We start from the raw sequence: 13,187 nt of genomic DNA on the forward strand, positions 1-13,187 counted from the left end.
AACAGGAGATCATTACCTTGCTTTACCTTCACTTAGTAAAGTGCATTTCAGGGGTTTACAAGAGCAGCACTAACTGCGGGGTGGGGGGGGAAACCCTACTGATTCTACAGCATTTGAGTAATTACGTGCGTCACCTTCACTCATGGGAAACCAGTAGAGATTTTCAAGAATTAGCAAGTGTTTACTCGGCTTTACTTGCAGTAAGACTCATAAAATGTGAAGCATGACTGTTGAGCGTGCAATTGACTGAGTTGATGAGCGTGTTATAGCTCTGCTGCTATTGCATAGGAACAGGTAACTCTAGAGCAGTGCTGATTGACAGCTTTAAAGAGTGTTTAAGCGTGATGCAAGAATATCCACTGGTATCTTTAACAATGCCTAATAAATGCCCTTTGATTTACTGCTATCCTATTCTTTCTCTCGAAACCAGGTTAACCAGCAGAGCAGATTTAACATGGGGGAGGACGACAATAAACAGGAAGAACCTTCTGAAACGTGTAAACTGGATATTTGAGACAAAGGATACGAGACACGCATCACTTCAACTGACACCGAGCACATCAGACCACACTGCAGATGTAAATGAAGTTTAAATACCAATAAAAGTTTTGACCTGAGTACAATAACGTAAATAAATCTACATTAAAATAGGTGAAATGACTCTGAAGTCAAACTACCTCCGTTTTATGGTTGCTAGGACAGCTAAGGGTGATGGAGAAGTGGACTCCAGTTAATTTGCCAAGTCTGATTCAGGTTAAAGATGCATTTCTACATTATTGGGGGGTTTTGCCACAGAACGCAAAAAGGGAAGACGAGAGTTGGCATCGACTCTCTAAATACATTCTCTCATTTGTGTGTGTTCAAGTTCCTCCTTCTGCTCACATTAGAGTTGACAGCCTCTGCTTTGCATAGCGTTATATAACTCTTCTTAAACAACCCTGCGGTAACTGCTTGGGTGGGTTCCAAGAACATCAGACAAACTATTGGTCGTTTTGAAAAAAACTTTAATGGCTTTAGCGAGAAGTATTTTTCTGGGAAAATGACATTGCGGGGAGAGGGTGGCCTGTGTACGTGCATGTCACTTTATCTGAGAGGATAGTGCGTGCGCGTAAAATACATACAAATAATACACTCAATTAAATATGATTCAATACTCAATATATATTCAATATTTTTATTTAGCATAGGTGGTCTTAGTTGCTCAGAGGGACTGAATTTGAGGCCTTTTCATTTGGACTGAAACTTTTTGCATTTTTCTCCAAAGTAAGCCCTTTTACAGTCTAAACTGGTTTTCCAAGTAAAACAGCTTCTTTTTGTTTGACAAGTTGTAGTGTATTTAAATGTTATTGTTTGAGAACATGGCTGTTCCAGACAGCCCTGCTCCTAAACGGATTAAAGCTTGCATCTACTGCCCTCTGTTGGTGAAGGATTAGCCTACTTCAACATGTCAAGAGGCCCTGAAGCAGGTATAAAATAACATAAGTTGAGACAAAACTATAATTTTTTAAAAACTTTTTTGCAGTTTTAAAAAGATCAAACAATAAATAATAATTAAAAACAGACAAAAGGAACAAAATCTTTTTTTTTAAAGTTCAGTCTTGACAGGGAATACCACAGATGTACAGCCACTCTAAGGACAGAAGATGCCAAAAAATGATTTTCGTAAAACCATAGTAAAGCTTTGAGTGTAAATTTAGAAACTCACTTACAAACTGCAAGTCCCTTCAATTAATGAATGCAAGTCAACAATCTAATTTATTGTTTACATGATTAACAAATGTAGAAAGACTAATTTAGAAAATCGACACAAGAATTTAAGCTACATAATTTGTCATATCTTTTTGATCAATGGGTACAAGTGCACTATCTATCAAATTCATTGTTTCCATGGTTTACACATAAAATGCACCTTGTCATTTTCCTTCCAAGTCTAAACTTAAGATGAGTTTTGTTGCATGGTTGAAGTAAAAATCGATGTCACGTTCTTTCTTCCATGTTGTAGTGGCACATTTCCATATCTCATTGTTCCAAGTTTGTCGGTGAACTGAGAAATCAGAAAGAAACGAACGGAATACGTCATTTATTTTCCTTATGAAAAGAGCGGCACCAACAAACAGACATTCAGTCACTTCAACTGAGGGCAACAAAATCAGTCTGGTAAATAAAATAGTGAAGGTGTCTTTTGCTCCTGTTGTATGCACCAAAGAAAGAAACATCTTAAATATGAACATAATGAACTCCTCTCCACTCCTTTCTGCCTCTCACTTTTGAAGGCAGCGGGCCTACTGCACACACCAAGTCAGGATTTTGTTCTGTCCCCACCATAATGAAATCTAACTTGCCAATTTACTTTATTTGTGACCTTATTTTACATGATGGAGACCTCACGTGCACTCACAACATTATCTATTCACAAGTGATACTGGAGCACGGGGGTGGCTTGGCTTACCTCTACCAGTGTGTTAACACTGAGCGAGAATTTCCTGACAACTTTGATATACTTTGACCAAGCAATTCAACCTTGGCTTCGAACTCTGAAAAACAATTTCATATGCTATTCAAAGATCTTATTATGCAAGGCAAATCAGCCCTGAAGTCCACATTTTCAAATTTGAAATTAAAAAAAGGTTTTGACTAAGTAAATACTCTCGATGGCAACAAAAGGTTTCAAATTGTACCAAAGACACAGTCATTCATATATCAGCACAAACTTCATGCAGTAATCTATTAAACTCAAATTCTGACTGTCATCAATAGCATGCCTGTTGTACAATAACCCCCTGGCTTTACCTGAAAAAGAGGAACCACGCTTGACAAAGTGTCTGGATCTGAGGGGTCTTTCAATAAAATGCAGAGGTAGTAAATCACTCGTTGCTGAAACCACAGAGGGGTAAAATATTATGACAAAGAAAGGTGTTGATGACAAACAATTCAACGTGATCATCTCGATCTTGCTCCCAGCGGCTTCCCAACTAAATAATTTTCCGGGATGCATCTCACGGAATCTGCCACGTACAAGAAACTTCGCGCTCAGTAAACAGTATGATTTTAGTAATATTACATTAGCGATAAACCGAGTAGCTACACTGCACACCAAGTGCATTATACACTTGCACTTGTCTTAGCACAATTTACATGTGAAAACAAAATGTATGCTACGGACTCCTCACCATATAAATGGCCTCATTAATAACAATGTCTTTGATCTTGCTCATTTCAATGAAGGTGGTGCTTTCTCTCCCCGAGGCATAAGATGAAGACACCTGGACCCCCAAAGACCCAATAATTAGCAGCGTCTCATGGTCGATTTTCACGAAGTGGATGTGCAGCAGCATCCCCACCAACGTGACGAATATGGCACCGGACAGGACAGCGGTATTCTGGGAAAAATCGAAGCAGGTCTACAATCAATATTGGTGTATTAAAACTGAAACATAGCATGCATCACAGTGCTGCGGTTGCATCGCATTAGCATCATAAAAATCTTACCTCTGTGAGAAAAAACACAATGTAGGCTACCAGCCAGACCGAACAAGTGTACATCATTATGTGACGCAAGGACACCTTGGGCGCACTGACGGTGAACTCCCTGCAGAAACTGGAGTGATTTTGGCACGCTAAGAATATCACTTTACCATTGATATCTGTAAATTTCTCGTCGTCTGCCATTCTGAATAATTTCTTAACTCTCTTACGAGAGGATAGCTAGTTAGCTACCTAACCGTACTAATCAGCTTGTCAGATAGCTAACGTTAGCTAGCTAACTAGGCTACTGGAAGGAAAAAAACGATTGAATAACGTAACTTTGCTAATTAAGCAGTTAGCTGCGCCAAAGACAAGCCTCGACAGTTGAGTAAACCAGTGATTCGCAATAGTTCATTAAGATGTACGGGAAGTGATACATTTTTAACAAAGAATTTAGCTCTAGCTCTAGCATAAAGGAAAGTACTCTTGATGGCATGAATCCGGATTGGAGTGCGACAATTTCAAAAGTTCACTGTGCATGATGGGATGTGTAGTGCGACGCTGAAAACTTGAAATAAATGAAAACGCTGCATTTAAATACAGCTCGATCGCTAACCGACTAGCTCCACTAGAAGAATCAAGCATTTTATTTTTATGGCATAATTTACTGTGATTTAACTACCTGTGTTTATAAATGAGACTGATACAATTCATTTTCCCATTGAGTGATATAACATTCAGGATTAGTAGGCACATGCTAATTTATGTGCATATACATGTGTTTAGACACAGTTTCTAATATGAAATCGTACGTTAATACAAGCGTCTCTCTAATCCATTTTCATAAATACAGTCAAGCGATTGGGTCGAACCAAATTAGTAAACATCTCCTAGGATGCTCATGGTCTATTACATTTGACCTCTGTGGACTGTCCTAAAGTTCAGATAATTTTACGTGCCCACATTTGGAATGAGGAGAATTTTGAATAAAATTGTATCTTATCTTTGTTAAAATCACGTTGGGACGTATTTACTGATAAATTCATAGTAGGATTAAAATGACCCTGAAGTCCGTGAGATAAAATCATATTTGATTTCTCTCTGTTGAATATTATAGCCAATTATTTTAACATTTGACTGCCTTCAGGCAGTTGTCAATAATCAATGGCAAAGGAATGATTTTCTGTTACAATAGCAAGCGAAACACAATCTACAGGCCTACATTTGCTCAAGCTAGCTGGTTGGCAGACCGGAGTTGATCCCTTTAGTTCTGAAAGGGATCACCAAGCATGCTAACAACAAACACCTATGGGAATTTAAGGTTGAAATATGCCCTGTGTTTAGATAGATATATATTACTATTTTAATTGTTGATCTGATTCATTTTTCAGACCATCTGGTCACAACATGTGCTTTTTGATAGCGTTATTTAGCATACAAATAAATTAACGCAGCTTGACAGAAGACTGCTAGCAAAGCATACTCTGCAGGGGATGTGGGTGGGCGCATTATTGAGCATGGCTCACAGTATGGTTGGGTGAGCAAAAGGAAACATGCACTACACCTCCCTACCCTGCACCCAATACTATTAAAGCGACCAACATGAAACGGAGGGACAGAAACTTCTGGAGAAGATATCCAGCTTTCTATTAGTATATAATGAAAAGTATGTGTGTGACAAATGGGGCAGCACTATGCAACTAGGGAAAAATGTAATTAAAATATTCTATATAGGGCAGAGGCAGCAACTTGTTTACAGGAAAAAGTGGGTTAGTGTCTGTTTGTTAATTAATGGCACTTGGCATGTACATATGGGTAACACAAGTACTCCAAACAGACGGGCACTTGTGCTCAGTGTTTACCATAAATTGGATTCTCGTCTCTCTCTCCCTCCCTGGATTATAGTACTTAGCATTAATATTGCCAGGTAGCCAAAGTAAACACTCCCCAACAGTGTTATGCAGTTGTTTCTGCTTAAGAACTTTCTTTCGAGGCCCCAACACATTGTTCAGTCACACGTTAAAATCAGTAATGTCTTCTGCATCATGTATGATAACCTTAAAGCAGTAAGACTGTGTAGATGTGCAGCTGGAAATGCAGTACATGGTTAAGGCAGTGGAATGATTAAAAGGTATTCAGGCTTTTAAAAGTGGTCAAACATTGCAAAAGTGTTTATTACCGCTTTACATCCTTTCAAAATGATGCACATACTCTTTCATTGATAAAATGCATTTTTACAAACCATTGCTTAACATTCTTTTCTATTTTTTAATCTGTATCATTAAAAAAAAAATCTGCAAATGGCTAACTGTTTTTCCCCCATAAAACAAACCCATCAGTTACTACAAATTGCACTTTCTGAGGTCGTTATTAAAAAATAGTCTTTGTTAAAAGTTCATTGTGGGCAGTGCAAATGCAGCTCAAATGGGGCTCAAGCATGTGGAGGGAATTCTGGGTAAATCCTCCAAGTGCATTTCCAGCCGCTTGGTGGTTCTGCCTTTCTTCGTCTTTCCTACTGCGCCTCTCCTCACACCTTTCTCTGCATAATCCCACTCCCCTTTCCCTGCCTAACTTTGCTCCTCCCCCATCTTGACCTGCGTGGCTGCGCCTCTCCCTTGGTTTTCCTGTGACACGTCGGCAGTCGTTTGCCGATCTTGCGCGAGCAGGCCGGTTTGCCCCCGTCTCAGCAAGTGAGGGCCCGCCCCCGTCCCGTCCTGGTAGTCACAGTTGTAGGGAAAGTAGTACAGGTCGTGGCGGACGGCCATGAGCAGCCCCGGCAGGCCCCTGCAGCCGCCCAGCTGGGAGGAGAACACCACGCTGGGCACCGAGTCCTTCCCTGCCGGGTGGGGGGAGGGGATGGTGCGCAGCAGACGCCCGTCGCCTAAGCTCCACATCCGCGTGTAGCAGTCCTGCCCCACTGCGGAGAGCACAGCACAGGATGCTCACAGAGAGCACTCAGGGAGTCTCTGTCTCACACACACACACACACACACACACACACACACACACACACACAACATTCAGGCACGAGCAAAACATAGACACAATACACACAAACACAGAGTATGCTCACATACAGAGCACACAGGGAATCTTTGTCACACACACATAGATGCAGCACACACAGGAAAAGGCGTACGCTCACATGCAGACCACACAAGGAGTGTCTTTCTCTCTCACACACAACACACCCACAGCCAACACCCACAGACGCAACACACCCGCAGACACAACACACAAGCACAACACGCATGCATGCACGCGCGCGCGCACAGGGCGTACCACTCACCAGCCAGCAACAGCCCCTCCGGTTCGTTGACGTGCAGCGGCAGGTAGGCGTGCTCGTTGTGGTGTCCCTCGTACTGCTGCACCGCCCGGGTTACCCGCAGGTCCCACAGCTTGATCTGCACACGGTATCCAACAGGGGGGCAGCGTTTAGCCAAACCCGCAAAAAGCCCTGCGGGGAAAGTGCCTGCTATCGCCTGCGCGGGGCGCCGCTCGCACGCTCACCTTTCCCAGCATGTCGGCGGCGAGGAGGTAGTTCTCGTCGTCCAGGATGCGGACGGAGGTGATGGCCGAGTCCTGGAAGAAGCGGCAACCCTTCCAGCCGGACCCGCGCCGGGCTCTCTGCCGCAGGTCGATGCTGAAGATCTCTCCGGAGCGGCAGCCGTTGTACAGCACCGGGGCCTGGAGTCACACGGACCACCATGCACCCCATTTACCCTCACACGCATACCTACCTGACCTGCGCCATCACACGACCCTTATTTACCTTTGTACACAAAGCCATCATGTTCCACACGCTAGAAAGTTTTCATATTGTAAGAACCATCTTCTCAAGAGGTTACAGATTTTCTCCAACAATATATACCAGTGGTAACCAACCGTGTTCCTGGAGATCTACCATCCCGAAGGTTTTCATTTCAACCCTAATGTGGCACACCTGATTTAACTAATTAGCAGCTGAACAAGATCTCTACCTGCTGAATGAGGTGTGCTTTGTTAGGTCAGAGTGAAAACCTACAGGATGGTAGATCTCCAGGAACAGGGTTGGTTACCACTGATATATACCATTTTTTATTTTAATAAATGGAATAAAAATGTACGCATAATAATGTATAATTGCAAGAATAATTTTCTTACACTGACAAATATTGTGTATGGAGTATAATAACATCATTGTAGACATGTAAAACGTGAGTCTTTCATGAAAGTTCCCCACATAGACTACCAAACAAGTTTTGCAATTTTGCTGTGACACTGCCACATGGGGGCGGAGTTCCCACACAAACCAGTGACGCGAGGGGCAGCCACTCACCCGCAGGGCGAACTGCTGCGCCAGGACGTCGCTGCTGATCCCGTACGTCTGCCTCCGCCCCGTCACCGCGTCCGTCACGATCACACGCCGCGACAGCCCTGGAACAGCGGCGCGCGTGCGTCAGAGGCCCCGCCTCCTCCTCCTCCTCCCGCGGCACCCGAGCGAAACAGAGAGGATCGTGGGTACTCACCGGTGCTGAAGTTCTTGTCGGCCTGCGGGTTCAGGCACCAGGCGCACGACCAGGCGGTGGAGATCTTAAAGCTGCACAGCATCCCCGGCTGGTCTACACACAGGGGGCGGAGTGTCATACACGCGCAGCCTTTTCTAGTCAACTTTATACAACTTTGGCAAACTACTATAGAAAGCGCTACAGTAGTTTTTGTTTCTCACACATATTTGCAATTTTCAGATTTAATGGCCATCATAATGAACTGTTTAATAATAATAACTTTCACAAAACTTTGATACTGGTGTGAGGGTGGGACAAAATGTGTGTGTACGGCTATAGTTTGTGTACGTTAGGAGGCTGTGTGTGTGTGTGTGTGTGCGCATGTGTGTATGGTTTACCTGGGTTTGAGTTGCTGAATAGGGAAGCAGGTAGTAGGCTGACACAGCCTGGTGTCTCAGCAATGCCCACCAGACACAATCTTATTCAGCCCGTCAAAGAAACACACCTTCTCTCAAAGACAAACTTTCAGCACCGCAACGCCCTCTAACAGCAATGCTTTCTCTAAAAGGGGCTTCACTGGCAAATATAAAAAATCACCCTTTAAACGGGCAGTGATTGGGGTGGGTAAAGGATACAGCACATGGGAGTCAGAGTGTGTCACTGAAGCCCAACAGATGGAGTTCACCTGCAGAAGAATAAAACAGCCAGGTTAGTTCTCTCCATTGCAGCCCCACCTGTGGGTGGTGAACAGAGATAAAGCAAAGATTGCCCTCACCCTGCTGCTGGTGAAGCAGAGATTTCCCTCACTTTGCAGCTTGTGAAGCAGAGATTGCCCTCACCGTGGCTGGTGAAGCAGAGATTGCCTTCACCTTGTGGCTGGTAAAGCAGAGATTGCCCTCACCGTATGGCTGGTGAGTCAGATTGCCCTAACCTTGTGGCTGGTGAAGCAGAGATTGCCCTCACCTTGCTGCTGGTGAAGCAGAGATGGCCCTCACCGTGTGGCTGGTGAACAAGAGATTGCCCTCACCTTATGGCTGGTGAAGCAATGATTGCTCTCACCTTGTGGCTGGTGAACCAGAGATTGCCCTAACCTTGTGGCTGGTGAACCAGAGATTGCCCTCACCTTGTGACTGGTGAAGTAGGGATTGCCCTCACCTTGCGGTTGGTGAAGTGCAGGTTGTCGCACATCTCCACGGCCAGCGAGCCTTTACTGCACCCACGGAAGTTCATGATGCCACACTTGCAGCCTCCGTGCTCCACGTCGTTCACCGTGAACACCCGCTCACAAGCAGAGTCCGCCTGAGGACAGAACACTTAGCACTCTAATATCGTATGCTGCCAAATAGGAGTGTAAACCTCGAGAGGATACAATTCTGATTCTAGAGGCGACAGTTAAATATTTGGCAATATCACAAATTTTGCTACAATACGACCCAATATAGTTAGAAATGATCGAAATATATGATCCATCTAACACAATCCCGTTAAAACATATACATACAACTAAAATAAGGTTGAGAGTGCAAAAACGTACTGACGTCCGATTAACAGAAGAAAAAAATGGCACTAGCACGAGTGATGATGAGGTTGAGTTGGAAACAAACAATGTTTGCAGGGTTACTAGAGATAAGACGGAGCATTTTTTGCAATAGGTGCCATGTGTTGCATGCAAAAAAAGAAATAAATTATCTTCATCCATAATGTATTTAAGTAACACGAAGAGAAGAGTCATAGTTTGATACATTTTATACCTACAAAAGAATGTGTGTACAGTTGACTCCAAAGGAGTCAAATCTTATTTCAAGTTCAAAACAATATATAATACACATAATGTATATGTATATGGGGTTGACATAGTTGACCTGTGAGACTCACCACGATGAGGCGGAAGTTGTCGGTGTTGGGACTGCTGGAGTCCGAGCTCTGCACGTCCAGTTTGTGCCGCCTCATGCTGCTCACCTTCAGCTCATGAATCAGCCTGAAACACCCGTCATCCAATCAGCCAGCATTGACAAAGCTTCATTTTTACAGCATTTACCAAGCTGCACTTCCGTAACAGTTCTGCAAAGCAACTACCATTCCGGCAAAGACTCACAACATCCTTGTTGCCCAACCTGCCCAACCCTGTAACTGGAGATCTACCGTCTTGTAGTTTTTCCACTCCAACCCTAACACAGCAGACCACATTCAAAAATTAGGGTTGAAACTGAAACCTATAGGACAGTAGAGCTCCAGGAACAGGGTTGGGCAGCTCTGCCCTACACTGTCCTCCCTTACATTCATTTAGCAAACACCCTCATCCAGAGCAATTTACAGGGTAGGACAACATTAGCGCATTCTCCTGATTTACATGAGTAATAGTGCCAGGCCGGTCTAACAACATTCTAAGAACAAAGCGTATGTGAAATCATTAAAGCACTAATTGAAATGAACTATACCTAGCAAGAGCCAAAGCACAAATCCTGAAGCAGCCCAGCTGTAAGCTTGGTTTGTCCAGAGATCCCCTCAGCAGGGATGTTCTTTAAGTGTGAAATATAATGGCCACAGTGTGGATGCACCACTCTAGCCCCCCAGGGAAATGGCTTTGAGAACCTTAGAGTAGATTATCAGAACAGGGGTCACTGTGTACTGTACCTGCAGTACGATCTCTCAGGCAGGAGTCCCAGGTGCCTCTTTTGTAGGAGCAAGGTTGAGTTTAGACCAGCTCTCAGGGACTTCTATAGACAGGAGGCCAGAACAAAACATCTTCATCAATCTCTCAAATATGAACTTTAACATAAAATTTCTTTTCCATTTACCAAAGTCAATAAAAGGTTTGGGCCTCAATAAATAAAATCACCATTCAGCTTTTGGTATATAACTGTGGGCTCTACACTACATCACCTAAGAAAAAAATTCAGAAAAAATATTTTTTGGTGAAAGGGAAATGCTGGAGGCCTCCGGTCAAGCCTCCCATTTGAGTAACGAGCAGCCCAGCACTGGACGCACCTTCCTGGGTTGCTCATCCTCCTCGAGCAGCCGGACCCGCTGACTCTCCTGCTCCTTCTTGCGCAACCCCTCTCGGGTGAGTGGGTTGCAGTTGTTATGACCCGGCAATAGCCGGAAATAGCGGTTCTTCTCTGGGTCAAAGTAGAAGCCTGGCAGTTCTATAAACAACACAAGACATTCTCTCCTAAGCTTCTGTGTAGTCGGAGGCAGCACATTTTAAACATACATGCTACAATTCAGCTTCAGATAAACCTTTTTTCGTCCACTTAATGCTTTTTGTTCAGGAAAAACAGCTGACCATCTAACTATGTTTTGCCTATAACAATGGAGCCAAATGCCAACCATTTCCTCACCACTTAGGGCAACACATGAGGCATGATTACATAACTGAGCTAAACATTAGGGTCTCCAACTGAGGGAATGAACTGTTCTCTTGTTCTTGTTCTGGTGCTGGGGGGGGGGGGGGGTCAGCTTCTTAATTCCAAGTCTAAGGCACTCACCTACCCTTCAATGTTTTGCTGAAATATTTTACTGCAATAATGTTTTTGGGCTTACACAGCTGCATGCATACTGACACATGACATAATATGCTTTTAACCATTTTTTTATTACATAGTATCCATTCGCACAGCTGTACATATACTGAAGCAATTTAGGTTAAGTACCTTGCTGAACAGTACAACGGCAGTGTCCTACCTGGGAATTGAACTCGTAACAGTTTGGTACGACTTAAAACATTTTTTGGTGCAAGGCAAGTCCTTTAACCATTATACTACACTGCCACCAATCCAATTACTTAAATCAATGGACATACAATTTTTTTTATACAATAAAATTTTGAGTCAAATGGCCCTGATGTAAAAAATGCGTAAAATAAATAAATCGTAAGGTTGCCACCAAACTGTGTGCATAATTAGAGAGGTGTCTGACCTGGGGCTGCAGCTTGCGCCTCAGGTAATGAGCTGCTGGTGTCACCAGTGTGCACCTGGGTCCTGTGCGATGGGCCAGCAGCTCCACCTTCATACCTGACGCGAGGCAAAGTTTTCAATTTTTATCATACAGCGTTTTTGCTAAAAAAAAAACCAAAGTGGAAGTTTGCATGCACCACGTGGACAACGCAGTCGACACATTTATGGAATGAAATCGAAGATCATGGAATCAAAACTCAGACAGAGATGGCAAACTACCAAAAAAGCGCGCTTATCTTCAGAGCGATCATAGCGAATCGGATGAAATTTATATTATCATTAGTTGGATCACGCGTAGGCCTAACACGCGTCCTATAGCCAAAACTGAAAGTAAATTCGATGTAACACTAATCCGCACTACTTATTCATGCGCCTATGCCTGACTGTGTATGCATTTCAAACAAGTTTTAGGAAACAGCCAGTCGATTAATCACATACTTCTTTATTATTCTTACAAACATTGTCTAACTAACCGCAATAGTATTTATATTATGTCCGTGTATAACTGGGGCTTAGACAGTTATGTTTTGCCTTGCACATTATACGATACAACGCGCGGCAGCGGCTTTGTGGATTAGTGTCGGTAGCGCGGGGCATACCTTTGTTCCTGTGTTCTGTGACCGGAGTGGTCCCTCTGCCATTCTGGGCGGCGATTGTATCGTTTGCGGTCACGGTCCCTGTCCCGCCAGCTCCCTTTCTTCATCCCTGTGGCAATGCATTAACAAAACATCCCAATTCACGTGGTCAGCACGACAGATAGTCTTAAAAACAGGAAAAACAGTTGAGTTGGAACGAGTAGTCTGTAGACAGCTACCAACCCTGCTATGTGAGTAGTAGCTGCCTTGCTACCCAGCCAATTTAATGAGCTAGTTTTCAGCGACCGCAAATGTATGATTGTTACTACTTATTCCGTCCACATCGAAAATGACGTGATCTGAAATATAAGAATGGTGATAGCTAGCTACCTAGCTAGTAACACTATTAGATTCCTCCAAATGGACAGTTTTGTTTGTTAGCATTTGTTTTGATAGCATTAGACCACGTAGGCTACTACAACGTTGCTGTCCAACAACTACATTATAGCCTGCCATCTAAACTTGGTTGACAGCGAAACTTTGTGAAACGTATCCAAACACATTCAATTCAATTCACCAATTGAATAGTAATTAAAACATTTAAATATAATTGGATAAGCTGGCACAATCGCCTTTTGGTTCCTGCTTTACCTGCGACAACGTTTGATGCACGTGACCTCAAATAGACCCCGCCTCTTAATTTT

General features: G+C 43.4%; 2 protein-coding genes across 5 annotated transcripts; both read right to left on the reverse strand.

The window, feature by feature from the left end:
- Nucleotides 1-987: 987 nt before the first annotated feature.
- Nucleotides 988-4,001, reverse strand: pigh (phosphatidylinositol glycan anchor biosynthesis, class H). 2 transcript variants are annotated; one of them, XR_010330602.1, is made up of 6 exons: nucleotides 3,490-4,001; nucleotides 3,171-3,380; nucleotides 2,791-2,874; nucleotides 2,450-2,534; nucleotides 1,910-2,044; nucleotides 988-1,630 (listed from the first exon to the last, which is right to left on the reverse strand). XR_010330602.1 is itself a non-coding variant. In XM_064339620.1 (5 exons), exons 1-4 carry the CDS (start codon nucleotides 3,667-3,669, stop codon nucleotides 2,463-2,465), a joined length of 546 nt encoding a protein of 181 aa, XP_064195690.1. In that variant the 5' UTR covers nucleotides 3,670-4,001; the 3' UTR covers nucleotides 988-2,044; nucleotides 2,450-2,462. The 2 variants fall into 2 exon arrangements, 1 of the variants encoding a protein (XP_064195690.1); XM_064339620.1 differs by having other exon boundaries at nucleotides 988-2,044.
- Nucleotides 4,002-5,606: 1,605 nt separating this feature from the next.
- wdr21 (WD repeat domain 21) lies at nucleotides 5,607-13,180 on the reverse strand. Of its 3 annotated transcripts, none has more exons than XM_064339622.1 (14): nucleotides 13,135-13,180; nucleotides 12,508-12,613; nucleotides 11,871-11,965; nucleotides 10,941-11,098; nucleotides 10,587-10,669; nucleotides 9,828-9,930; nucleotides 9,108-9,251; nucleotides 8,588-8,637; nucleotides 8,351-8,430; nucleotides 7,974-8,066; nucleotides 7,784-7,881; nucleotides 6,976-7,152; nucleotides 6,755-6,869; nucleotides 5,607-6,382 (listed from the first exon to the last, which is right to left on the reverse strand). In XM_064339622.1, exons 2-14 carry the CDS (start codon nucleotides 12,609-12,611, stop codon nucleotides 6,033-6,035), a joined length of 1,650 nt encoding a protein of 549 aa, XP_064195692.1. In that variant the 5' UTR covers nucleotides 12,612-12,613; nucleotides 13,135-13,180; the 3' UTR covers nucleotides 5,607-6,032. The 3 variants fall into 3 exon arrangements, with proteins under 3 accessions (XP_064195692.1, XP_064195693.1, XP_064195691.1); XM_064339623.1 differs by lacking the exon at nucleotides 13,135-13,180 and adding an exon at nucleotides 12,874-13,128; XM_064339621.1 differs by lacking the exon at nucleotides 13,135-13,180 and adding an exon at nucleotides 12,727-13,128.
- Between the last annotated feature and the right edge of the window lie 7 nt (nucleotides 13,181-13,187).

This window comes from Anguilla rostrata, chromosome 6, assembly GCF_018555375.3.
Source record: "Anguilla rostrata isolate EN2019 chromosome 6, ASM1855537v3, whole genome shotgun sequence".
Classification (NCBI taxonomy): Eukaryota; Metazoa; Chordata; class Actinopteri; order Anguilliformes; family Anguillidae; genus Anguilla; species Anguilla rostrata.